General features: G+C 44.8%; 3 protein-coding genes and 1 long non-coding RNA gene across 6 annotated transcripts; 2 read left to right on the top strand and 2 right to left on the bottom strand.

The window, feature by feature from the left end:
* Positions 1-1801: 1801 nt before the first annotated feature.
* On the top strand, positions 1802-4905 carry LOC127311333 (protein arginine N-methyltransferase PRMT10). The gene is made up of 8 exons (XM_051341746.2): positions 1802-2064; positions 2163-2355; positions 2574-2679; positions 2930-3119; positions 3523-3708; positions 3803-3886; positions 4195-4377; positions 4577-4905. Exons 1-7 carry the CDS (start codon positions 1861-1863, stop codon positions 4369-4371), a joined length of 1140 nt encoding a protein of 379 aa, XP_051197706.1. The 5' UTR covers positions 1802-1860; the 3' UTR covers positions 4372-4377; positions 4577-4905.
* A 470-nt stretch (positions 4906-5375) lies between these two features.
* Positions 5376-9116, top strand: LOC127311334 (superoxide dismutase [Fe] 2, chloroplastic). 3 transcript variants are annotated; one of them, XM_051341748.2, is made up of 8 exons: positions 5377-5649; positions 5747-5935; positions 6135-6306; positions 6440-6513; positions 6632-6658; positions 6731-6754; positions 6859-7035; positions 8616-9116. In XM_051341748.2, the coding sequence occupies exons 1-7, from the start codon at positions 5479-5481 to the stop codon at positions 6982-6984; spliced, it is 783 nt and encodes a 260-aa protein (XP_051197708.1). In that variant the 5' UTR covers positions 5377-5478; the 3' UTR covers positions 6985-7035; positions 8616-9116. The 3 variants fall into 3 exon arrangements, with proteins under 3 accessions (XP_051197709.1, XP_051197708.1, XP_051197710.1); XM_051341750.2 differs by having other exon boundaries at positions 5379-5649; positions 8619-9116; XM_051341749.2 differs by lacking the exon at positions 6731-6754 and having other exon boundaries at positions 5376-5649; positions 8619-9116.
* Positions 9117-9639: 523 nt separating this feature from the next.
* Positions 9640-10492, bottom strand: LOC139833049 (uncharacterized). Its single transcript, XR_011748093.1, has 2 exons — positions 10181-10492; positions 9640-9988 (listed from the first exon to the last, which is right to left on the bottom strand). It is a non-coding gene; the product is annotated as an uncharacterized lncRNA (long non-coding RNA).
* Positions 10493-14484: 3992 nt separating this feature from the next.
* On the bottom strand, positions 14485-15459 carry LOC127316221 (uncharacterized mitochondrial protein AtMg00810-like). Its single transcript, XM_051346630.1, has one exon. It carries the CDS (start codon positions 15457-15459, stop codon positions 14485-14487), a length of 975 nt encoding a protein of 324 aa, XP_051202590.1.
* Between the last annotated feature and the right edge of the window lie 11761 nt (positions 15460-27220).

Here is a 27220-nt window from a genome sequence, read left to right as displayed (position 1 = left end):
CATATGCTTGACATGGGATCAATAAATAGATATTAACCTTTCATTATCACTTCATATAATTTCTGATATTGGTAGGATACCGCCCAAGGTACGCCTAGAAGCTGGCTACTGGTTGGATGGGTGCCATAGAAAATTTGCCCTGTGGAGAAGGAAATAATATCTGAGTAATCTTGCCACAAAGATGTGCCTTCGATCTGATTCTCAAATGGAAGCTTGTCCGACATCCTCTCGACGTAGGCCACTGACCACCAGCGTCGGCAAGAGCTTGACCTTCTCCTCCAGGTTCTTTGGGATCGACGATCACGTGCCTAAACGGCGAGGGGTACTATAAGCTCTACATGTGATAGTTTGCGATTGATGTGCGACAATCTAAATTCTAAGACTTCAATTCTGATTCCCAAGCACCGAAAAATTGTTGATGCTAGTTTGAAGGGTTCTGAGCTTGCATCAGAATGTTCCGACAACATAAAGACTTAACTGAAATATTTTTTTACTAAAAATGCATAATAAGAATCGTTAGAAATTTTCTATATGTGCGTGACTTCTTTGTAGGACTGGATCAAGTCTAGTTTTCAGAATAGAGTTGGTGGCCGTCCACTCACTCCCAGCCTTACGCATCTCAGATTTCATGCAAACCTTTCAATATGTCATCATGCTACCTTATATTTTGCTTCCCTAAGAAATGAAAGTATCAAAGTAAAGTAATTTGATATATTTAACTTTAGAAAACTATGTTTCACATTAAATTACATGGTGTACATATAACTGCCTACTCATGTCTGTTGAAGTGTACAAGTGGATTGCACTAGCCCTTTCCAATAAGTTGAACTTTTAGTTGCGTTGGCTAGTACATAAAATTTGACAATATTTATATTATTCAGTTATTCTATAATTAGTTTTATTTCATGATTATTATAGATTTTGAATGGTTCATCTAGCCATGTCAAAAGAAACTCGGACAGAGATGAAAGGCATGTCTAAGTATGTATTGATAAAATAAGATCAAGCCAAGAAGTGAGCCTAGCTTTTAAGCTTCAAGTTCTCATGAACGCCAATTTGCATTTATAATATAAAAATAAAAACTCGCCGCTTCTTTTAAAGATATAAATAAAGTAAGATGGATGGAAGCCTTTGTTTACAAGGCAATTACATTATAGTGCTTAGCTAAGCATATATGTAGGTGCATGTACTTCCTCCGTCCTAAAATAAGTGAACATGTTTGACCTCAAATTTTATCCATGAAAGAGTACTTCTATGTTTTTCAATGCACTTTAAAATAATAAAAATTGCTTCTGTCTCTTCGCACAGAAATCAAACCGAATAACATTCAACACATGTTGATATGTTATTTTTATTTTCTACATGCGCTTAGCTTATCGGAGGTGAAGGATTAAAGAGGAGAGATATTGGTTTAGATCTTTCCAATACAATTGTCTCTCCACTTAATAATCTCTCTTGGAAAAACCCAGACATGCAGTTATTTCTGGACCAGAGGGAGTATGTACCAATGCCACATGTTATTTTCTATAAATTGTACTCCCTATGTTTTAGCTTATCAAACGTATATATAGAACAAAGGAAGCGGGACACGTGTAAAACGCTTGAGACATAGAGTCAGTAAATATACACACATACTTGAAAACATCGAACTTTTTCTAGGGTTTATGAACTGTACAACCTGTTTCAACAGAGCGTGACATCATCAACACTGATCACGAAAATTAAAGCAGAATCGGACGGCTGGAACTCATGGCGTCCATCCTTTAAAAATCCCCAGCTCATAAACCCTAGCGGTAGCAGCCCTCTGAAACCACACGAAAACCCCCTCTCGACTTCTCCCTCGCTCTCACACCTCTCCCCATGGCGTCCACCCCGAACGGCGCCGCCGCCGCCTCCTCGGCCGCCGCCGGGGCCGCGCCCCCCGTGGACAAGGAGGTCGACTTCGCCAACTACTTCTGCACCTACGCCTACCTCTACCACCAGAAGGAGATGCTCTGCGACCGCGTCCGCATGGACGCCTACCACTCCGCCGTCTTCCGCAACCCCCACCACTTCCGCGGCAAGGTGAGAAGAGGGCCCCTCCCCGTCCCTACAAATCGCCAGAAGCTCGATTCTTGCTGCAATTTCGGGGTCCGGTTTGGTTGATTTGGTGGATCTGTCAGGTGGTTCTTGATGTGGGCACCGGGAGCGGTATCCTGGCTATCTGGAGCGCCCAAGCCGGCGCCAGGAAGGTGTACGCCGTGGAGGCCACCAACGTGGCGGAGCACGCCCGCGAGCTCGTCCGCGCCAACGGGGTCGCCGACATAGTCGAGGTCATACAGGGGACCATGGAGGACATTGTGCTGCCAGAGAAAGGTGAGTTTTTTCAGTTCGCTGGTTTGTTCTCGTTCCTGAATCGATGGTGAACATATGAAAGTAATTGTGTGGCTGGTGGAGTGATGCTTCAGCAGTATTATCAGCAAAAAGGATTAGTCTTTCATCTTGACTGTGGATTTTTGTATATTTCAAGGCTTGTCAGAATATGGAAGTTACAAGGTATTGGGTATTGATCATCTATTGTTTTTGAACCGCAGTTGACGTCATTATCTCTGAGTGGATGGGCTACTATCTCTTGAGAGAGTCAATGTTTGATTCCGTCATATGCGCACGTGACCGTTGGTTGAATCCAGGTGGTGTAATGTAAGTAAATTGAAGCATTCTCTAATTTTGAGTTTGCTAACATGTAGTAGTGTACTAGTTTCGAATCCTTTGCTTGTGAAATTATTTGTTTTTTTATATGTAGGGTGACCAAACAATCTGTGAATCAATTTAAATTAATGAGAACATGATCTGAAGTATGCTGTGTCTGAAAGATGACGACACCCTCTTAGTTTTCTTGTTTGCATAATCAAAACACAGATGTACATATTGTAAGATCAATCTTTTGCAGGTATCCTAGTCATGCTCGGATGTGGTTAGCACCTATACAAAGTGGTTTGGGTGACAAAAAGATGGAAGATTTTGACATCGCTATGAATGACTGGAACTCATTTGTCGAGGACACCCAGTCTTATTATGGGGTCAACATGAATACTTTGACAAAGGCCTATCGTGCAGAACACGAGAAGTTCTATCTCAAGGTATCTCTTATTATATAAGTTCTTCTGTTGGATGCATGCTTTTTGTGTGGAAAATGCAGTTCAATCATACAAATTGAAATCTTATAATCATATTTCATATAGATAGCTACCAAGAGTTTATTCACGATAAATGGCAAAATTCTTAAATTATGTCTTGACCTCATGCCAAAAGATTGTGTAGTTCTTTGTTTCTCAAATGTCTCATGACTGCAATATTGGGACGTGAAATTTATTATTTTTCTGGAGCTTACAAATGACGTGTACCTACTTCTGGTTCTGTATCTTGCCGTGTCTAATATACTATGTATTTCCCAATTTATGACCTTATACTTCAACTAATCACCCTCAATTCTTTTGACAAGACATTCCTTGCATTCATGATCATTTTTGTATTCTTTTGCAGTCTTCAATATGGAACAATCTTCATCCAAACCAAGTTTTAGGGCAACCTGCGGTCATTAAGGAAATGGATTGCTTGACAGCAACCATTGAAGAGATACGAGAAGTTAGGGCACAAGTTTCATTGCCAATCAACCGGGATAGAACAAGAGTAGCTGCATTGGCTGGCTGGTTTGATGTCCATTTTAGAGTATGTCGAGCCGAATTATTACCCAGTTCACCTCATTTTAGATTTACATTTTACTCAACTGTAGATGCTCACAGGTTCGCTGAAACACTTTCAGGGTAGCAAGCAAAACCCTGCAGCTGAGGAAGTTGAACTAAATACAGCTCCAGATGAGAATGGTGGGACACACTGGGGCCAGCAGGTTGGGTTTCTAGAGTATTTTTTTTCCAGCCATGGCCTATAGTACTTAAATGCTACATCCTTTGTTCTTGAACCTGTGAATGCAACATAAAAGAGACAACATGTAAAGCTTAGGTCTTTTTTGAATTTATTATAAGCAAGGTAGAGAGGCAAACTATTCCTTAATTTGAGACTTAGCAAAATAATGTTTATTTAGTAGCATCAGACATCATCTGGAATTCTGGATGGTTTTGATTGTGTAATCATGGAAGTGCATATCATTCATAGTTGCCTGGCATGATTTGACAGTCAATTTTTTTTGTTCCCAAGGTATTCTTGCTGACTCCATCTCTGAGAGTAAATGAAGGGGACAATGTTAATGTTTCCTTCTCGATGGTTCGCTCGAAAGAGAACCATCGGCTTATGGACATGGAATTCACCTATGAATTGCAAGAGTCATCTGGCAAGAAGCTTCCAGCAATCTCAACCAAGATTTTCTTAGAGTAGAGCAAGGTTCGGTTTGAAAAACTACTATATGTTTCTGAACTTTACTCATTCAATTGTTCCGATGCCAAGTGCACAAGATATTGTCGGTATCAGAAGCCATCCTGATGCCGTTCCATGAAGTGCTCTGCATTTTATTCCTTTGCTTAATCGTAGTATACCAGAATTTGACCTTAATCTGATCCATTTTTGGTTCCTGTTTCAACAGATCGCTGACTAGATCTGACTCGGTTGATGAAGCGTTGGGGAGCACCGTGTTACCATGTGTTGTTGTGTCGTCGTCTTGAAAACCTTGCCCCCAGTTTGAGAAACAGTAGTTCCCGGTGTGTTTGTTTTTCCATGGTATGGCCTAATGGCCCATGTTGTGTAATACGCTATGCCGGATGTGTAACAGTGAGACCATGAGGCACATGATTTAGTGCCAGAGATTTTGTTTGTTGTATCAGTAACATATTATTATCATTTGATTCGCCGAGCAACTGAAGAGCTACTAGCTGTCTGTTTGAGTTCATGAAATTTAAGCAGAAACCATTAGCATTTGCTCCGTTTCTCAGTGAAATTGGCTGTCCGACGTTCGAGTTTCCATTTGACTAAGATTAGTTTGGGTTGCTGTTCAAATCCATTTGACTACTAGATTCGAGTTCAGAAGAAATGTATGCTACTACCTGTTTCAAAATAAGCGTGGCAGTTTTGTCTGTATCTAGACAAATTTTATTTTGTTGATATATCCGTATCTAGGCAACAATTATTTTAGAACGCAGGTAATACTTGTTTGCTGTTCAAATCCAATTTTGCAGTTGCATTTCGTCTAATCCACTGGTCAACACGGTGGACTATAAACTATTTCCCTGCGCAAGTTTTTTGTATTTCTAGATGAAAGTTTGCAGGTGCCAAACTTACATAGCACTATAATATTTTCGTAAGAACTTTTGAGAACTCGTTCAAATTTCAAATCAACTGCCATTTCACTTACAGACAGAGAAAGACCATATCAGTTCAGTTGCTAGCTTAGCCACAGTGAAAACGATAAGGTTCGGGCCAGCCAAGCTGCAGCCTCTCCCCTCGCCGCCCACCATCGTCCCGAGCTCCCCATTCCACGCCGCCGGCCTCATGCTCCTCCAAATGCGCGGCCTCCCCGCCGCTCCTTCCCGCCCACACGCCCACCCCCACGTCTCCGCCGCGCCGCCGCCCGCCCTTCGCGGTCTCCGGCGCCGCCTTCTGTCTCGGCGACTCTCCAAGGTCGTGTCCTACTACGGCCTCACGACTCCGCCGTACAAAACTGTAAGTACGGCCATCTTTTCTTGCCCACAATGCTCTCGGAAGATTCTTGTGTGCCGCCATTCACGGTAGGCTTGTTCTTGCTTGCTGCGTGTTGCAGGATGCTCTCGAACCTTACATGAGCAAGAGGGTCGTCGAGCTTCACTGGGGCAAGCACCAGCAGGATTACGTGGACGGCTTGAACAAGCAGCTCGCCACCAGCCCCTTCTACGGCCACACTCTGGAGGATATGGTCAAGGAGGCCTACAACAACGGCAACCCGTTGCCGGAGTACAACAATGCTGCGCAGGTAATCCGGTGCATATTACTTGGTCTAATAAGTTCTGTTTGTTAATTTGATTTCCAGTACCAGTATTGTTAAATTTGTTTGTGCACACTGAGACTTCGCCCTCATAGCTTCCTCATCATTGTTAACTGTCGCAGACTGCTGAAACAGGATGCTGCGGTTTGCTTACTGCAGCTCTGACCCTGCATGTTGTGATATGTAGGTCTGGAACCACCACTTTTTCTGGGAATCAATGCAGCCGGGAGGTGGTGGCTCGCCTGAGGCTGGTGTACTGCAGCAGATCGAGAAGGATTTCGGCTCGTTTGCTAATTTCAGGGAAGAGTTCATGCTCTCGGCGTTATCCCTACTGGGGTCTGGATGGGTTTGGCTTGTCTGTAAGTTTTCATTTACTACTATTTTCTTTCAACTACAGACACTATTGCTTATTCCAAGGTGCTGATTTTCTGACCATGGCTTCAAAAGTCATGTTAATGTTCTGTAAACTGCTGAATGTATTACTTATTGCAGTGAAGAGAAACGAGAGGAAACTCTCGGTAGTTAACACACGAAATGCCATCAACCCACTTGCTTTTGGAGACATTGTAAGTTTACTCAACATATTTTTTTGGTCTATGTGTGTTCCCTCTTCCCTGTTGAATTCCATGAGACATTTCCGGTTGAAATTTTGGCACTGACATTTATTTTCTTATTCTCTTTCAGCCAATCATCAGCCTAGACTTGTGGGAGGTAAGGAAATTGAGTCTCTGTTTAGATCATTCCATGTGCCAAGTACTGACATTTCTCTTTTTTCTTTTTTAGCATGCTTACTACTTAGATTACAAGGTAAGCTCCAGATCCCCATTTTCCCCCTGCATTTACCTATGTTCAAAATATAATATGCTATTTAATCTATCAGAAAACATCTCATCTTCTTTCTAATAATGCAGGATGACAGGCGAGCATACGTGTCAAACTTCATGGACCATCTTGTCTCTTGGCATACTGTCACTCTACGCATGATGCGTGCAGAGGCTTTTGTGAACCTCGGTGAACCAAATATCCCAGTGGCATGAGATGCTATGGATATGGCCTGGAGTTGTCTCCGCAAATGGCATCATCATGAGGTAATAGATTTTGCAGCATTATATCTGGCATATGTGCAGCTTAATCAAGTAATACATCATTCAGTTCCCTGCGTGTGGGGTGGTATGTAAATAATCAAACCAGGGTCTAGGTCATCGGTTTCCTATTATGCCTAGCAGTACCACAAATTATGCTACATTGCTACAAGGAATCTTGATTTATCATGTAGTATATCTACTTTCTTCTCATGGCACCAAAAAGCTTCTCTTGAAAAGCTAGCACATTATGCAATCGAATATTGGCTTTGAGGCCCAGGCACATGTAGCTGGGAATATATATCAAGGTAGATTTGGAATATTGGTTTGAGACTCAGGCAGATGCAGCTGGGAATATCATGATAGAATTGACTTGACTCTATTTCTTTAGCAGATGTAGGAAGTAGGAAGGGTGCAGCTTGGAGGCCAGAGCACAAAACGTAATGAAATTTGGCTGCACCTTAGTATTAATATGTCCAAGGGTATGTGTAGCAGGCGATAGTCCATGTTTGGATGGGGTTGTGTTGTTTCTGCTCTTTCCTTTCTGGAGGCGTGCAGTCACATAGGTATCCGAACTAGAGGAGTTTGTACTTCACAATTTATGGTGGGAGAAGAGACCGTTATGCCAAATAACCTAATACTGTTACCATGAACAAACTAGTAACCAATATGGATAGCTAGCGTTGAACTGAACCTTACTAATGATACCATTTTACCCGTGTCAACTGCTTTATAATTTTTTTCTTAATTAGTAGACACAAATAATTTTTGTCAGGATTAGTTTGCAGTTGCTGAACTTATATTTTATAATCAGCAGTAAATATATAGCCGCGAGATCTGAAACGAGTTGGTTAGCCAAACGGAAAAATAGGCAAAAGCTTGTTGGGAAAGCTGGATTACCATAATCCACCTCAATGCCAAAAGTAGCCTCAGTAGCAGCAGCAGCAACTAGTAAGCTGAACTTAAAGAAAAATATATTTTCTCTGTTGGGCCTAAACTTTTGCTTCTGAACTTAGTTAATCTACCACACATTAGTATGAAGAATTCCTGTCACAGTTCTTTTTTTTAAGATACATGGGAGGTTATACGAAGTTAATTTAATGTTTATGTATGGTTTATCCTGTGGCAAGGACTTCGAAGCTGCCACATCCTGATCTTCTTAGCCATAACTACATACTGTAAACATCACACTTTGCTATATTTTGTGGTGGGGAATTTGACATCACACTGCTAACAAAAGATTAATCTCATCACTGAAAAAAAAATCTTATCACTGAAGCATCCACTGGACCTATTGTTTTCATGCTTTTCATGTTCGCACTGAGCTATTTGATCGAATGTTCTTGCACCTATTATATGCCCATAGCAATCACCATGTCCCACAGCGGCAATTGTAATAAACACACAAAGTGCTCTGCTTTTCTTCCTTTTCTGTCACGGCAGATAAAAATGACTTTATTGATCATTTTCAAGAATTTGTAACTGTTTGATGGCAGCGACTTCCCTGGTGGTTGGGTTTAATGGAATATCTGATGTTACATCTAAAAAAAGATCTAAATGTCTTGATCCCTTCATTCATCCATTAGCAGGGATGCCATGGGAATTCCTGAACCACATCCTACTGGAGGAGGCAAATAGTTGTGAAGGTGGCGTGATGTACGAGTTCATGCAACACACGGTGCACAAGCAATCTGCTTGAAGATAAACGGCTGGGATTATGTCGTTGTCCTCGATTGTTTGTACAAAGAAGACATCTCCCAGCTATCTCCTAGTTTCAAGTGACGTAAAGCAGACATGGACGCTTGGAAGCATGTAGGTAGACTTTGTAGTACGTGCTATCGGCCCAACTTCTGCTTGAAGGTACAGAATTTTCTGTAAACCTTTACGCTCCAGAAGAGGCTCCCATAGTGCTGTTAGAAGAGTCCCTAGTTTCCACGATCCGCAGTCGTAGTTTCATCATTCTGTTGTAACAGAATTCCACCCCTCTAAGGCATGCCCACATGGATATTATGTCTTGCTCAGAATCTTTTCGACCCTTTGCATTTTGTGTGCAGGCTAAAGATTGAAATATGATACTCCCTCCAGTAGATACATCCATTTTTGGGCAATTATTTTGAACCGGAGTGAGTACATTTTTTCTCACAGAAGGTTTATTCTCTGCCGTGACATGAATACATTCACGTGCTTGAAACGGGGCACCAGAGAATCCTGGGGTGTACTTTCATCATGAACTGCTATATGCTCGGTAGTTGCTTTGGCATATTTCTTTTCCCGAGCATATTAAATGGCCCCTTTTGAGCGATGGACGTCTTCTATGCTTTGAAAATCTTCTAGATATCTTGTTGACGTTGAACTAATCATTTATAATTCATATACTTTGAGCACAATTGGATGGGAAACGTTGTATTATGTTGACGGTTCGTAGAAGGAAAATCAGGGTCCAGAATGCTGAAGCTACTCCGTGATTGGTCAGTATAGCAGGTGAACCTGCTCAACGGCAATTAGCCACAACAGTACAGAGGATTTGGTGCGCTGCAGGAAGAGTAGGTGCGCTTGTTCGCTTTAGTCTTCAGATAACTTCAGGGAGAAAAGGAAAAATAAAAGAAACGGTTGATCCGAACCAGAATCTGATGATTATTAAAATTAAAATGCTATGGCAGCAGCTGCAACAGGCGACACGATCGATGATTACAGTAATCTTGTCTGGGACAGAAGTACCACAAAATATCTGAGAAATTCTTCATAAAGGTAAGCTATACTAGACTAGACACACACGATTATTAAGAACCTTAACATGTTTATTAAGGGTAATTGAAGGCGACGGAAGGAGGCCGGTGGATCTCCATCTTCTTCCTGCCGGAGTTGAGCAGAGTGGAGCTAGTTGCAGCAGCAGCAAAGGCAGTCGAGGCAGCACTCGCAGGTCTCGTAGCAGCAGAAGCAGCACAGCGCCGTGAACACGCTGCAGCCCAAATTAATCACATACAGACGTCAGAGACAGACGAGAGAAACAAAATCAGAGATGGAAGAATAGAAAAATCAAACAAAATCCTCTTCGTTTCCAATTTCTCTTTTCCAGATAACTGAAGAGTTGTATTTCTTCCTGCACACAGAATCCGAGAGAGCGAGTGAGATCGATCAAACGGTGTCTCACCATGCGTAGAGGCAGCCCTTCTCCTCGTGGCGCCTCTGCACATGGTCGGAGTAGGACATCTCCTGCGCCGACGGAGCGTTATACATCTTCCCTGGCTAGTCCTAACTGGCTGTCTGGCTGGCTGGAGAAGAAGGCTACTATGCCAGAACTCTCCTGTGGCTTGCTAGGACCGGCACAAGAGGATGGTGCTTTATAGGCTGGGAAGGCTGCACTTGTGCTGGTGTGCTGCCACTGGTCATTTTGCTCACATCGAAACGTACAACTGGCAACAGCGACTTTTTGTAACTTAGCATAGCTTGACAGGCCCATGCGCAGGTCTTATCTTAACTTGCCACGTAATTTAGATATGACAATAAAATATGATGTACAATGAGTCATTTTTTAGTCTTATCTCTTATCTATACTAGCTAGACATCCTAAACATGTGGTGAGAGAGATTGTGCTAAGAGATCATCTCTTAATAAAGAGAAGGCAAACCCTTTTCTCGCCCTTATCTTTCCTCTACCTCAGTGTTTATCCTATGTGGCAGTACTAAGATATCACCATTGTACATGTCTCAAACGTGACACGTCTACCCGTCGTTCTCGTGCTAGACGAATCTCGCGGAAATCTCACACCGAACAATTTAGCATAGCTTGACGATGGCAAGAGCTCTGCAGCTGCCCTAAAAATTTACCAGCGGTTGATGGGGGTGAGGGCTTCTGAAGAGAGTGCATGAGGTGCTCGTTGAGGGTCTGCTAGATCGGATAAGTACCCCCATTTCCGGCATAGGGTGACTAGGTCATGCCCCTGGTATTTAGCTGGTGGGGCCTTGTTTCTTTTTTTTTTAGGTCATTAGGCCATGACGGCATGTTTCTTCACCTATTGTCAGGTTTGTAGATGTTGAGTGGTGGCTTCGAGTTTTTCGACATTCGCTCTTGGCAAGTCTTTTTTGAATAAAATCTAAATGAAGTTGGCATGCATCTCTTTGATCGGAGGTTGCGGTTTCAGCCTCCGTTTCGAAAAAAAGTGTCGAGTATCTCGCGGAAATCTCACAAAGAACAATTTAGTTACTATATGAATCTTAGGAATTCTCGGGGTCCACTTTGTAGTAGTAGTAAATACAGTGATATGGGATTGAACTTGGTCCTTGTTTTCTCCATCCATTTTGCACGCCAGGTAGCTTGGTTTCGAATTATAGTATTTTCTTGACTTGCTTTTTGACGAGGGTATTCCTAGTTGAGTGGTCAGTTCTGATGGGCTGGAATAAATCGACCACCTAATTGTGCGCGCCCTATGGATCGGATGAGGTCATGGCCTCATGGGTCCGTGACCATCATGGGTTTATGCATTGTGCTCTGGGTAACAGGAAGAATTAGTTAGCATCGACCTCCACTAATGATGCCTGAAAAGTTTGCTACTGGGTCACTGTCTACAAACATGAACTATGGGCAATACTGCAAGTATCACATCAGGCTTCAGGAGAAGAAGTTACGTGGTGATCGCTACAGATATTATCTGACAACTTTTCTACGAGTTATCAAAGTACTTACGTGGCTGTCTGAACATAAGGAGGTGATCAGAGTGAAGCTTAACTTACCACGCATAGAGGCAGCCCTTCTCCTCGTGGCGCTTGGAGCAGTGCTCGTAGTAGGACATGTCCTGCGGCGGCGGAGGGTTGTTATACATCGCCGCCGACCGGGGAGAGTTCCTCTCTTCTCTTCTGAGCGGCAAGTCTTTAACCTGCTGATAGATCCTACCTCACTTAATTATCTTCTACCTTCGCTAAGCACGGTTATTGGCTTAGCATTTGGATGCAAATGGGGATATTTGTAGGGCCTCGGCGTCCAACATTTGTCAATGCCCGACTATCAAGTGTACATACATTTGAATGCTTTTTCGAAGATTCTTGCATTGCAGGCATCTCGTGGAGATAAAATCGGGACTTCATTAGTTTCCTCCCATCCAAAGGTTTCTAAATTGTCACCCACCTACTGTTAATCCCTTTTGACTGGCACTGTAATTCCCTTTTGACTGGCAAAAGTTCAAATTCAGAAACTGGTGATCGATCCGGTACATTTACATAGTTCACATTTCACCTAATTAACTCTTGTGTGCTAGGGATATCATAAAACAAAAAAACTTATGTATACTGAGTATAGACTGCCATTAACAGGCGCGCATTTTTTTTAAATAATACATTTTTTTCGTTATTTTTAGAAATAATAATCGGTTTCAATCTTTATAAATAATACAATGTCGGGGACACGTACCCCGATTAAAAGAAATCGGGAACATCAAACCCGATTAGGAGTAGTCGGGATAGGCTACCCGAGTTCTTCTGATTCTCTCACCTCGTGAAACTGTCTTTAGCTTTTGCAGTAATTGGGGTGAAGGAACCGGATTCTTCCAATCGGAATAGAGTAACCCGACAACAGAAATCATTTCCCAGCGGCCTCGCACGTATTTGTCCACGCACATGCATGTATGCGTTTAGCATGCAGGTTGCACGCACTGCGTTTGCTGCCATGCATGCCCAGTCTGCCAGATGCGACATTGCATGCGTCCGGTGGGTCTTTTCACTCGTGCCAATCGATTTTCAAGCAATCGGGGTAGAGCAACACGACAACATGCGGATTTCCTGCTACTCGGGGCAGCCTACTCCGACTACTTCTAATCGGGTTTGCTGTTCCCGATTTCTTCTAATCGGGGTACGTGTCCCCGATAGTGTATTATTTGTGACAAAGATTGAAACCGAGTATTATTTCTGAAAATAACGAAAAAAATATATTATTTAAAAAAATTCGCTTAACAGGCAACCAAGCAGTTCATGAATAATCAATGCTCTATACCCTTTTTCAGCCCCAGGCTTCTAGGTGACTGTACGTATATTTTCCTTAGCGACTAAGAGATGATATGAAACTAGGGCGTGCAACAGTCGCAGTAGTACCCAGGACTAGAATGAATATGACAAGTGGATTCGAAGTTTGGAACGGCTCTCACGTCATGTTCTTGGCGTGGATTTTCCTCCGCTGGCTCGCTCTGACCGGTACACGTCGTATCCTAGAAGGAAAATCTGTCAGCCTCGAACGGGACTGGAGGATTTGTTTGATCTCGCACGTGGTCCCAGTTGGCGTCCTTTTGATCTGCAAGGAGAAGTGACCGAGAATATACATCGCGTTCGACGACTACCGCCATTTAAATCAGACGACATTATGTTGTGAAGTTCTTTCGATTGATAAGAGGATAAATGAAGTATATTAGGTTTTTCCTGGCACCAAACTGGTACGAGAGTAGGAGGAGAAAAAAGAAGTTGAAGTATGACACAAAAATACTAAAAAGATGAGAAGAAACTGATTATTTCAGTTTCACCAATCGGACACATTCGGCCTTCTTCCCTCAGCCCAACACTGAGTTGCAACGGACTTCTTTAGCCCACACACACACCTAAACGGCTACAACTTGGAGCTAAAATGGAACAATACATAACTGACAAAAAAATCCCAACAAAAACCAGGTCGACCTTCTTCTCCAGCAAGAGAACACCTCAGTACCTCGCGCACTCCACCCACCCCTTCCACTCCCAAGCTGCCATTGAGTTGTCCTGGGAAATCAAGATCGAACAAACTCCACGGAAAAGCGGGAAAGGGAGATAGAACTTAGATGCAGAATAGAAGAACCAGAGAAACAGAAGGACAAACACGGGGAGAAAACCTACTTGAAATTGAAGAAACTCTGCAGTCCAAGTTATGTTCATGGACTTCATGTAATTTAAAACATGAAATGTGTACTGTTAGATCAAGCAGTAGCAGATACAAACTAATCTGATAAATACATGTTGAGGTATACCGTGAGGGCTGCACTAGAAGTATTTATACTTTTTTTTTTGAAAGAATGAGAGAATACTTGTCACACTTGGGCTATTCCATTCCATGTTAATATATAGACAAATACCTAATCTTAGCCATAAATGGGAGATCACAATAATATCGATTCTCCTCTATTTAGGGGATTAGGGATATCACGTTACCGTCATATATGTCTAACACTCCCCCGCAATCATAACGGAAGGAGGACGGACGTTGAGACTGGACCGAAAATCCAGAAACAACGGCGAAGGCAGCCCCTTCGTCAAGATGTCGGTGAACTGGCGAGACGAAGGAACATGAAGCACGCGAACGGACGAAGTGAAGATCGATCTCGATGTGCTTCGTGCGCTGATGCTGAACAGGGTTCGTAGACATGTAGACGGCGCTAACATTGTCGCAGAACACAACCGTAGCAGGAGGGGACGGTCGATGAAGCTCGTGGAGGAGTTGCCGAATCTAGCTGGCCTCAGCGACGACATTGGCCACAGCTCGGTACTTGGCTTCGGTGCTGGAGCGAGAGACCGTATGTTGTCGCTTGGATGACCAAGAGACAAGGTTATCACCGAGATAGACGCAGAAGCCTGACGTAGAGCGTCGAGTGTCGGGCCAACCAGCCCAGTCGGCATCGGTGTAGGTGATCATGGAGTCCGGTGATGATGAGTGAAGCTGGCGTCCATGGGAGAGCGTACCCTTGACGTAGTGCAAGATGCGCTTAATAGCGGCAAGATGCTGTTCACAAGTGTCGTGCATATGAAGACACACCTGCTGAATAGCATACGCGATGTCAGGACGCGTGAAGGTGAGGTACTGCAGGGCCCCAGCGAGACTCCGATACTCGGTGGGGTCGGCCACAGGAGGGCTGGCAGTAGCAGCAAGCTTCGGTGACGTGTCAACTGGAGTCGTGGCGGACTTGCAAGCAGTCATGCCTGCCCGGTCCAGGATCTCCGCGGCGTACTTGGCTTGCGAGAGATGCATGCCGGAGGAGTCGCGGGTGACCGCGATGCCGAGGAAGTAGTGGAGGCTACCCATGTTGGTCATGGCAAACCCAGAGCGGAGAGAGGCCATGATCCTGTCGAGCAGTCCAGTTGAGGAAGCGGTGAGGACAATGTCATCCACGTAGAGGAGGAGGAAGGCCGTGCCTTCCGCACATCGGAGGACGAATATCAAGGTGTCTGAGCGCGAGCATATGAAGCCTGTCGAGATGATGAAGCTCGCGAAGCGCTGGTACCATGCACGAGGAGCCTGCTTGAGACCGTATAAAGAACGGTTCAACCGACAAACGTGCTCGGGGCGAGTCGAGTCGATGAAGCCAGTGGTTTGGCGACAGTAGACGACCTCGGTGAGAGTACCGTGGAGGAAGGCGTTCTTGACATCGAGCTGACGAGTCTCCCACTTAAGGGAGAGCGCGATGGAGAGAATGACGCACACCATGGCCGAACGTCTCATCAAAGTCCACGCCTTGCTCCTGAGAAAAACCGCGAAGCACCCAACGTGCTTTATAGCGGTCGAGAGAGCCATCGGGCTTGAGCTTGTGACGAAACACCCACTTGCCGGAGACGATGTTGGAATTCGTAGGAGGTGGCACAAGATCCCAAGTGTTTTTGCTGAGGAGGGCACGATACTCTGCAGTCATCGCGTCAAGCCAATTGGGATATTTGAGAGCAGCCCGAGCGGAGGTGGGAACCGGGGAGTACCTGCTGACAGTAGAAACATGCAGGTTAGGACGCTCTCTGGGACTCGTATGAATGCCAGAAGTGCTGCGCGTCCGGTGAAGAGGCTCGGGAGGCGCGTCCGGAGCAGCGGAGGTGCTCGCGGGAGGCGCAGTCGGAGCGCGCGGCCCAGGGGGTGCGCGTGGCACAGGTGGTGTGCGTGGGCGTGGTGGTGCGGGCGCAGTAGGAGGGACGGGAGGGATGACCACAGGCAGGGTGTCGTCATCGCCAAGGAAGTCATATGCATCAGCAGTAGGCGGCTGTGTGGAGGCAAAGGGGAAAGTCATGTCATCAAAGATAACGTGGCAAGAAATGAGGATGCGATGGGTAGTGAGGTCCATGCATCGATACCCCTTATGATGAGAGGAGTAGCCGAGAAAAACACAAGCACTCGAACGTGGCGACAGTTTATGTGGCATGGTAGAGGCGGTGGTTGGATAGCAAAGGCAGCTGAAAACATGTAGAGACGAGTAGTCGGGATGGGTGTTGTAGAGAGCAAAGTAGGGGGATGGGGCGCTAGATGGTTTTTGTGGGTAGGCGGTTTAGGACATGGGTGGCGGTATGAAGAGCTTCTACCCAAAAACGTGGCAGTAAGCTAGCCTGAAATAAGAGGGAGCGCACAATGTCATTGACAGTGCGAATGATACGCTCAGCCTTACTGTTTTGTTGAGATGTGTATGGGCACGAAAAGCGAATGTGGATGCCGTGCGAGGCAGCAAGCGAGTGAAGTTTGTTGTTATCGAATTCACGACCATTATCGCATTGGATGGACATAAGAGGCAAATCAAATTGAGTAAGAGCGAACGCGTGGAAGGCGGAAAGCGAGGCGCAAGCATCAGACTTTTGGCGGAGCGGCACAGTCCATAAAAAATAAGTTAAAATCATCTAGAATAACGAGAAAATATTTATTGCCAGAGACACTCAAAATAGGTGAAGTCCACAGATCATAATGAATTAACTCAAACGGACGAGTAGTGCGAGTGGATGAAGAAGAAAACGGCAAGCGTACATGGCGTCCTAGCTGACACGCATGGCATAGAGTAGTATGATTTATTTTTTGATGACAAGGTAAAGAAATATGCTGCGAGAGGCGACGATAGGCGTCATGTCCGGAATGGCCGAGGCGACGATGCCAAACGTCATGAGGGGCGGTGAGCGCAGCGAGGGCACGAGGAGGCGTAGGGCAGGAGAACGTGTAAACCTCTCCCGTACTATTGCACCGAAGGATCTCGCGCCGGGAAAGAAGGACCTTCACAGAAAAACCGAAAGGGTCAAAAGCGACGATGCAATGATTATCGGTAGTGAAGTTACGCACGGAAATAAGATTTTTGATGATACGCGGAGTAACTAAGACATGGCGTAAATGAAGGGCGCGATTAGGAAAAAAAATAAGGGAGTGAGGAGTGGCCATACATCGTGATAGGGACGGTGGTGCCGTCGCCTACAATGACGTGATGGTACATGGGGTGAGGAGAAAGAGTGGAGAGGATACCGACATTGGTGGAGAGGTGGGCCGTGGCGCCGCTGTCCATGACCCACTCGGGGGCGGGCTGCTGCAGCGTCATGTTGGTGAAGTGCTGAGCAAGGGCAGAGGGGTCCAACGTTTGTGGCGTGGTAGGCGGTGCGGCGTTGTGGGCGTGGCCGTAGGGGGCAGCGCCATGGGCGCCGTAGCCGAAGGGGGCGCTGGGGGCAGCCGAAGGGGTAGCAATGTAGGCATGGGCACGAGGAGCCGGACCCCTACCGAGAAGACTGCCCGCGCCGTGCTGCATGGGCCACATCTGGATAGCACCAGTCCAGGGGTTGAAGGGCGTTGGCATAGGAGGAGCACCGCCGGGGGGCCTGCACCCCTTGTTCTTGCCCTTTTTTTTGCCGAAGCCATTGACGTGGGGGTTGTGCGGAGTGGAGGGGGCGCGCCATGCCTGGCCGCTACCCTGGCCACCGCCGTTGGCAGGAGGAGGAGGGGCAGGCCCCTTGGCTGCGATGAAGGCGGAGGTGTTGGTGGTGCGCCGTGTGACGCCCCGAAACCGGTACCATGAGGATTCTAGCGATCCCGCCAAAATCCGCACGATATCGATTCAGAGACGCCCTCCGACACGACGTGCGCGACGAATCACACACGTGATGCCAGAGGAATTACCACGAGTAGTAACATTACAACAGGTTTACAATATAACCCACAAGAAACATATATTACAACAACGACTCCAACGAGTCAAGATACAAATATACAATACAAAGATCCAACTCATACAGAAGATCGAATACGTCCGAGTACGGACAAGATACAAATTGGACTAAGAGTCCTGAAGATAATCAGCGGCGTCCATAACCCTGCCCAGGCCAAGCCGGAAGGGTAACCTTGCTAACGTCGTCTTCATCGAACATGTCTTCATACCTGCCCGGTTATGTCCCAAAGCAGCAATAAGTACGGGTTCGTACTTAACAAGACTTCAAGACGTATAAGCATTCGTCAATCAGTCGTCCTTTGTACTTGAGACACGCAGGGGACTTAGAGGACGCAAGAGGAACGTCATAGGCAATATGGTAGGGTTAAGCGGCAGCGCGCACGCACTAAAAACCTATAGAGACACTCTACAACATTCGTCTATCAGAGAAGGTGAGAGAGCGCATAAACTAACAATTCTATACTCTGCAAACATAACACAACCGATGCATTCCCCCTTCACAAAGGAAGAAGTACTAACAAGGGCACTCACACTGTTAACAAGTTTTATTAGGTAGCCGTTGTAGTAATGCTATATTACTACGCAAGTTATTAACATCAACATAAAGGTGTAAGTTGTTCTATGATCGAGCTATGCAATTCCAAGTCGTCCATAACTGCGGACACGGCTTATCGATAAGATGTACACCCTGCAGGGGTTGCCCAAATGTAACCATACGCATGATCAACCACACCGAGCGATAGTGAAGTCTCACAACAAGACCGTTCCCAGTTCAACAAGGAAGTCTAGGGGGACCACCCGACTAAGCTACCCGTATCGAAGTTCGGCCGTACTCCGAAGCGGACTCAGGGTTTGCGACGGCGGCTAGGCGTGCGAACCACATGCTTCGCTAAACGTCCCGCGGGGTACAGTACATAATATAAACACCCGAAAGCAACAGGAAGTAAACACCCGAAGGCAACAGTAAGTAAAGCATGGCATACATGGCATAGGCAAATAAAACCAAGGTTGTGGCCCCCTTTTCAACTGACTTGAGAAAAGGTAATGGGTGAGGGGGGTCCTGTCAACACCCGGATTTTTAAGTCCAGATGCCTATTATGCCGTTCCTCGCAATCCCAGGAATATTGTTTTTGCGAGACATAATAGATTGATATCACAACACATCATTCATTACATACCATAATTGTCTTACAAATAAAGGATCCCATGATCCAGTCTCATTACAATAATAGATGATCTATTGATCATTTACATAACACATAGCGGAAGCGAAAATAGCATAGTAGTAGTCCATCTATTCCACAGGCAACTGTCGACGTCAGGAGTGGTCCTAGTTGTCGTAGACGTCCTGCTGTCCTTCTTCCGGGTTCTGATACTCCTCTTCATAGTCTGGCCATTTGAATAGCCAGGGACACAGCCATGAGTACTTTTAAAGTACTCGCAAACTAATACTAATGTAAATACTATCAACTATAGCAAGGGGGTTCTAAGCTCTAGTTTCATTTGCAGAAAGCCAGTTTTATTTCATAAGCACTTTAGTAATCAAAACCTCTTCATTTTACTAACTTAACTTAAGTGGGAACATCAGTGTCATTCCCACAACTCAGTTGTGATTCAAAGTTAAGGTCACATTTCAATTCAAATCACAAGTCATCATTCATATTTTTAGAAAAATTCTGATGACGGAACAGTATGGCCTTTCCAACCGTCCATAACCGTGGACGCGGCTATTCGAATAGGTTTACACTCTGCAGAGGTTGTACACTTGTGCCACAACAATTGCAATAGTTCGTCAGGGGTAACTGGCCCTGATTTATCGTACACAGTACGCGAACTACCAATCCTAACCTTTCATTTACATACTCTAGTATAGGCACCTCTCCCCATGAGCTTGGCCTCCCGGTGAAAACAAACCGTCAACCCGGGAACTGCACAGGGCTTGGGTAGGACATTCACCTCATTTCACGTCATTTCACTTTCAATGGAGGCAGCCTCGGCATAACCCCTATGACGCTTGTTCAGAGGGAACCCATACTAAAATACATAAGTTTCTAGTCAAGCCTTACCCAGATTCAGGTATTGTGGGGGTACTTAAAAATTGGAATGGTATCGCATCCGAACCCAACCATCAGTTTTGGTAAAATTCACCAAGTCGTTCACAAGTCATATTCACCTTCAAAATCTCTCAATAGAATGGCTCATCATTCCAAGGTTTTCAACGCCATTTCATTTCACAAGTTCCCAACTAGAGTAGTCACCTTTAATGTTTAGCACTAGCAACTAGTTATGAGGGGTGCTAAATATCTTGGAGCTTGCTAGGCTAAGTGTGATTCTCTTGTACTACTCTATAACTAAACCAAGTGAATCATAAATCAAAAAGTAACTTTGACAAATAAAATTCAATAAAACTTGTAAAGTAAAAACTTGGGATAGGATCATAAAGTAAAATGTAATGGTGCCTTGCTCTTGTAGAGCTTTGCACTAATCTATCTTGCATTGGTAATAGCTTGCCTTGATTGGTGAGGTGATCAAAGTGTTCTTCTTCTTCCTCTTGGTAGAAGACCTCCTCCTCTTGATAGTCTCCGGTACTAGCGTCTATAAACGAATACGAGGATACAATCACCAAACAACACTTAGGTAGTCTTAATTAGCCTTAATGGCCCACTCAAATGATCTAGCATCACTACTTATTATTTATCCCAAAATTAGGCTAGGGTTTCCTTACTTAGTATTAGGAAAAATAATTTCCTCTCGTTGAAATGTGAATTAGGGTTTCTCTTTAGTTTGGAGAAAATAATTTCCTCTCATTGATTCTTGTTAATATTGAATCTCCTCAAATAACAGGGTATGATCACATGTTGACCAAGGTCAACCCTTCATATTTATCATTTGGGGAAAAGATTTAAATGAGATACTCCATCTCATGCAATTTAAATACTATTATGGAACAATTTAATACCATTAAGTAATTAAATATGAGGTGCTACAAACTAAGGTCAATACTTCACACTTATTATTTGAGAAAACATGGTTTAAATGAGATTCCTCATCTCATGTGATTTAAACAACTATTCTGATTTAAGTTCCACAAGTGAGCAATTATGAGACCATGCAATAGGGCTCATCACATTACTTCATAACACTTGGGAAGGTGATTTAAATGAGGTGCTATACCTCATTGATTTAAATTCCTAAAATTTGAAATAGTTAAAATGGGCTAGTATTGACTACATAGCCAATTTTTGATTCTAGCCCATGATCATGTACAGTACTCATATCATATTTTTGCATAAACAATTAGAGTTTGTAAAATGTGAATTATGAGAGGTGGAATCACCTCAAAATTCAAAAGGGTTGATTTTTAATAATTATTTGAATACTGAAAAGTCTCTGACTTGTTATTTTTACTATTCAAAATTCATAACAGTTCTAGGGTTCAAACCAGTGGGGTTAGTTAAATAAATTCATAAGGATTCTGGAACAATTGGATTTACTAAATTTGGACTGGTAGATTTGAAACTATTCAAAATATGGCAAAGGATCAGTATTGAAATTCTCTGAAACAATTTATTCAAATTTGAATTAACAGGCTTAGGCAGGAAATGCTAACGGGCCGCATAGGGGTTTAACGGGCCAGCCCAGTGAGCTGCCACGCGGGACGAGAGGGGACTGACGGCGGGGTCCACTGTCAGCCAGTGTTTCCCCAGCCCGAAACGGTACGCGATGGGGGCCGTCGGATTAAAAGGAGGATCGACGGCTCTGGGTCGCCACCTTCCTCGACATGGCTCGCCGGAGAGCCAACCCTACCGGCGGCAGCGAGGTAGCGATGGGGAGCTTACCGGCGTCCAGCGAGATCGGCGAGGCGGGCAATCGACGGTGGAGACGACGGCGGTTCGAGGGAGGGTCGCAGCAGCACTTGGGGTGGACGCAATCGCCGATGGCTTCTGCTACGGGCTCCGGCGATCGACGGTGCAATTGGAGCTAGCTAGGGCTTAATCAAGGTGGAGCAGGGGTCGAGGAGATCGAGGAGAAGGAGGGGAGGCCGATGGTGTGCTCGAATAGCTCGGGGAGGGGCTCTATTTATAGTTGCGCGTGTGTGTGGTGGGTGCCCGTGGAGGTCATCCATGGCGCCGGCGATTCGAGCGGCGAAGGGGCAAGGTAGGGTGCGTAGGGGGTAGGCGACGTCTAAGCGGAGCTAAGGAGCGTGATGGCACGGCAAATGATGGACTAAGGCGTGCAGGCGAGTGATGGGAGCTGACTGTGCCGTGGCGGAGGACGGTGATCATGGCGTCGTCATCAGTGCTTCCGCGAGCTAGCGAGGTTGTCTAGCAGGGTCCTGGCACGGTGTGGAGTGCGCATGCGCAAGGAGAGGGGAAGGGAAGGACGACCGCGCTCGGGCGAGGCAGTGTCCAGTAGCGTGCCACGGCATGCCAGTGCACGCTCTGTCGTGCACTGGACGTGGTGATCACGTCGGGCCAGGGCTTTGTCGTGCATGGTTTGGATGGGCATCGTGTCTAGCAGATTCAGCGTGAGTAGGGTAGCTAGTTTGGTAAGGTTCTGTGGAGAGGAGAGAACCAGCGTAGGGTTTGACATTGTGGTGCTCATAGGGTCGGCATGGAGTGGCATGGGGATGATGCAGAGCTGTCCTTGGGCCACTCATGCATGGTTGTGATCAGTATGATGGGTCAAGGCTCAGGGACAAGGTGAGAGTGACCAGAGAGGTAGAATGGCAGGGTTTGGCATGGGGGTGTCCAATTCAATGGCATGGGCTTGGCATGATCCAATTGTGCATGATTTGGGTGTAACAAAGGTGCTGCAAGCTTGAGAGGGGTGAGATGAGTGTGTATGACATGGGGCACAAGGTTGGAGAGGCTAATTGGGTGCACAAAAGATTAAAGTGAAAAGTGTATGTGGCTCATGCATAAGAGTGGCATGCATGAGCATGGTGATCATGGCCAAGGTGGTGTCATCTCATTGATGTGGCTTTAGGGTACATGATGTACTATCAAGGAGTACAAGGGAGAGAGAGGGGAAAAGCAAAAAGTGAGGGTAAAGAGAATTGTACCTTGATTCCCCTTTATGTGTACTTCTTCTCTTTAATGCAATGATCTCTCTTGTATTTACTTTTGATCAAATTTCTGCATGGATGGCTTCTATATGATGTTGGGCAACAATGTGGGGTATTGGTTTGAATTTTGGAGAAGTTTGGTGAAAATTCAACTAGTGGAGGGAATCTAGAATTTGTTTCAAGGTGGCCTCTTGGCTTGACTAAATGGAGCAATGGTCAAAGCTTTGGTCAAAGTGGTCAACACGAAAATGGTTCATCTTGATGAGGTCTTGGATGAGGTGCAAAGAGTTGTTAGGTTTTGGTTTAAGAATCTCTTAATAAAAGGGCTCAAAGTGGGTATGTTGTTAAATATGGCACAAGTGACCATTATCACATGCCACATGGTTTTTGATTTTTCTTTGATTTGATTTGATTTCTCTTGACCCAAATGATGTTGTTGATTGTTGAAATGGTATAGAGGAGTGATCCAACCATTCACCACAAGTCTTGGGGTCAAGATTCTAAATTTCCCAATATTGGCTATTTACTCTCATATGCCTCTATGGCATTTTTATTTTCTTTTTAATTTTCTTTGTTTTCCACTTGGATTTGATTTGATAAGAACTAGGTAAGGTTTATGAAGGTTTTCCAAACCTCTAAACAAAGTAGAAAGGCCTAGGGTAAAGTTTTCCAAAAATAGCCATAGGCACATATGCCTTTTTCTTATTTAAATTCTTTTTATTTTGTTTTAACTTGGATGGTGAAAAGAGTAGGGTTTAGGGTTTAAGATTATTTCAAAGTAGTTTAACAAGCAATCATGGCAATAGCACAAGAATTAAGCATGCTCACTATGCATAGCACAATTTGTAATAAAAGTTTTTGTTGGTTCCAAAATTTGGAAATAGGGAAATTCATTTTCTTTGTTTTGAAATTTTTGGGATGTTACAAACCCTTCCCCCTTAAACAAATCTCGTCCCGAGATTTTAAGAAAAGTTAGGTTCCTAAGAGAGATTGAGCAATTGATTAACCGGAAAACATACTTGGCATGGCCTGAGGTGCTTCCTGGGCTTCAGTGGCATTCATGTGGTAGAAACGGCCGTTGTTATTGTTCTGGTTCCTTCTACCTGCGAAGCGGCGCTGTTGCTGAGCAGGTGCAACAGTATTGGGGGCAGTCTTGGCAAGTTTCTTGGGGCATTCATTTGAGTAGTGGCCTACAGTGCCACATTCATAGCAGGTGATAGTTGACTTATCCTTTGGGGTGACGGGGATGGCATTGCTTCCAGTCCTCGGACCAGTATTGGTGTTGTTGTGGTTCCCATTGTTGTTGTTGCTGTGGGGGTTGTTGTTGTTGTTGGTGTTGCCTCCGGTCTTCGGGGGTCCTCCATTGTTGTTGGTGTAGTTTGGGCGATAAGTCTGAGCAGGTGACTTGTGGTATCTTGGGGTGAATCCTCCAGAGGAGTTGTTGCGGTACTTCTGGGTATGGTGGGGTCCACTCTGGTTCGTCATTCTGCGCTTGCGGTTCTCATTGGCCTGATGCAGCTTTCCTTCCATCTGTATGGCTGAGTCCACGAGGGCTTCCAAGTCAGCGAACGGAATGTTCACTAACACAGTTTGCATTTCATCATGCAGTCCATTCAGAAATCTTTCCTTTCTCTTCTCGTTGGTGTCGGTCTCATCCGGGGCGTACCTTGACAGAGTAAGAAACCTGTCGCGGTATTCCACCACGGACATCCTTCCTTGTTTGAGTTCGCGGAACTCGTCTCTCATCTTCTTAATCAGTCCTTGGGGCACATGGTATTTACTGAACTTGAGTTTGAAGTCTTCCCAAGTCATCATCTGTCCCGCATTCATTGTGCGGGCACTTGTCCACCAGGCTCGGGCAGGTCCTGACAGGTAGTGGGTGGCGAACAGTACTTTCTCTGCGGCTTCTACTCCCGCAACTTCCAGGTTGTTCTCCATTGTCTGGAGCCAGTCATCAGCATCTAGGGGCTCTTCAGTCTTGCTGAACATTGGTGGGTTGGTGTTCTGAAAATTCTTCAGTTTTGATCCCGGGTGATCGTGGTTTCCATGGCCTTGATTGTTCTGAGCTATCTGTTGCAGTGCAGCAATGTTGGCTTGTCGTTCAGCTCTCTCGACTTCTCGGTCTGCCATCATCATCTGCAGCATCTGCATCATTGCATCCTGGTTGGTGCTGCGGGTTGGTGGGGCCATCTGAACATTGAGGTAGATGATAAGATAAGGGGGAAATTTCTATGGTTTGTTTTGTTAAAGTTTAAACAGTTCATAACTTAAAAATTTGAGTAGTGTTGCAGGGGTAAAACCGACAACACTTTTTCATTCATACCAAGCATCACATATTACAAAGCTAACACACCGTTGGTTTGAAGAACCATTCATCGCTCTACGATACAAGGGGATCCTGATACAACTCACACCTACGATAGTGCTTTAGTGATACTACTCTTCATGGTGGTTTCTTCATCTTCATGGGTAATGTGCTTGACGGGCGTTGTCCAACTCCTTGCGGGTCTTGTATAGCATGAAGTCGAGGTAGGCAACATAGTGGTTCATCTCCGGGTGCGGGGGCATGATTATTGGTCTTCCCATGGGGTCATGTCTTGGGTAGTAAATGAAGCGGGTACTCTTGAGATGGTTCATATTCTGTCCACACAGACGGGCAATTGCTTCTTGCATAGCTCTGACTAGTCCTTCCTTCCAAGTGTTTCCCATTACAGAAAACCAGATGGTGTCCCATATTGGGGCTCCAAGGCTTTCTCTCAGATCTGCAGTAACTTCCCACCGAGGTGGTCCTCCCGATGGATGGTTGAGGGGTATTCCGAAGAACTCGGGATACGGGCGTCCTAGATATTCAACTAGTTGTTTCAGATCCTTCTCGAACATGAGGTTTCCTCCGTGGCCAAGCTGATAGGACTTGCAGGTGTACTCCATCTGTGAAGAATTAGGATGAGTAAGTTAGAGAAGTGAGTAGTGTGTCAAAATTTTATGTAGTGGTATAGGAAGAATAGAGCATAACTTTCTTATTTGAAGAAGATCTCAAGGATAAGAGTGAGAATAAGTTTTCATAAGTATTCACTTCGTTTGTTTTGAAACTAAGTTTTTCAGACGTCCATTCTAACTAGGGTCTCCTAAGGTCAACAATGGCTCTGATACCAACTTGTCAACACCCGGATTTTTAAGTCCAGATGCCTATTATGCCGTTCCTCGCAATCCCAGGAATATTGTTTTTGCGAGACATAATAGATTGATATCACAACACATCATTCATTACATACCATAATTGTCTTACAAATAAAGGATCCCATGATCCAGTCTCATTACAATAATAGATGATCTATTGATCATTTACATAACACATAGCGGAAGCGAAAATAGCATAGTAGTAGTCCATCTATTCCACAGGCAACTGTCGACGTCAGGAGTGGTCCTAGTTGTCGTAGACGTCCTGCTGTCCTTCTTCCGGGTTCTGATACTCCTCTTCATAGTCTGGCCATTTGAATAGCCAGGGACACAGCCATGAGTACTTTTAAAGTACTCGCAAACTAATACTAATGTAAATACTATCAACTATAGCAAGGGGGTTCTAAGCTCTAGTTTCATTTGCAGAAAGCCAGTTTTATTTCATAAGCACTTTAGTAATCAAAACCTCTTCATTTTACTAACTTAACTTAAGTGGGAACATCAGTGTCATTCCCACAACTCAGTTGTGATTCAAAGTCAAGGTCACATTTCAATTCAAATCACAAGTCATCATTCATATTTTTAGAAAAATTCTGATGACGGAACAGTATGGCCTTTCCAACCGTCCATAACCGTGGACGCGGCTATTCGAATAGGTTTACACTCTGCAGAGGTTGTACACTTGTGCCACAACAATTGCAATAGTTCGTCAGGGGTAACTGGCCCTGATTTATCGTACGCAGTACGCGAACTACCAATCCTAACCTTTCATTTACATACTCTAGTATAGGCACCTCTCCCCATGAGCTTGGCCTCCCGGTGAAAACAAACCGTCAACCCGGGAACTGCACAGGGCTTGGGTAGGACATTCACCTCATTTCACGTCATTTCACTTTCAATGGAGGCAGCCTCGGCATAACCCCTATGACGCTTGTTCAGAGGGAACCCATACTAAAATACATAAGTTTCTAGTCAAGCCTTACCCAGATTCAGGTATTGTGGGGGTACTTAAAAATTGGAATGGTATCGCATCCGAACCCAACCATCAGTTT

Source organism: Lolium perenne, chromosome 7 (genome assembly GCF_019359855.2).
Source record: "Lolium perenne isolate Kyuss_39 chromosome 7, Kyuss_2.0, whole genome shotgun sequence".
Lineage (NCBI taxonomy): Eukaryota > Viridiplantae > Streptophyta > Magnoliopsida > Poales > Poaceae > Lolium > Lolium perenne.
This window is presented reverse-complemented; position numbering and strand designations above follow the sequence as displayed.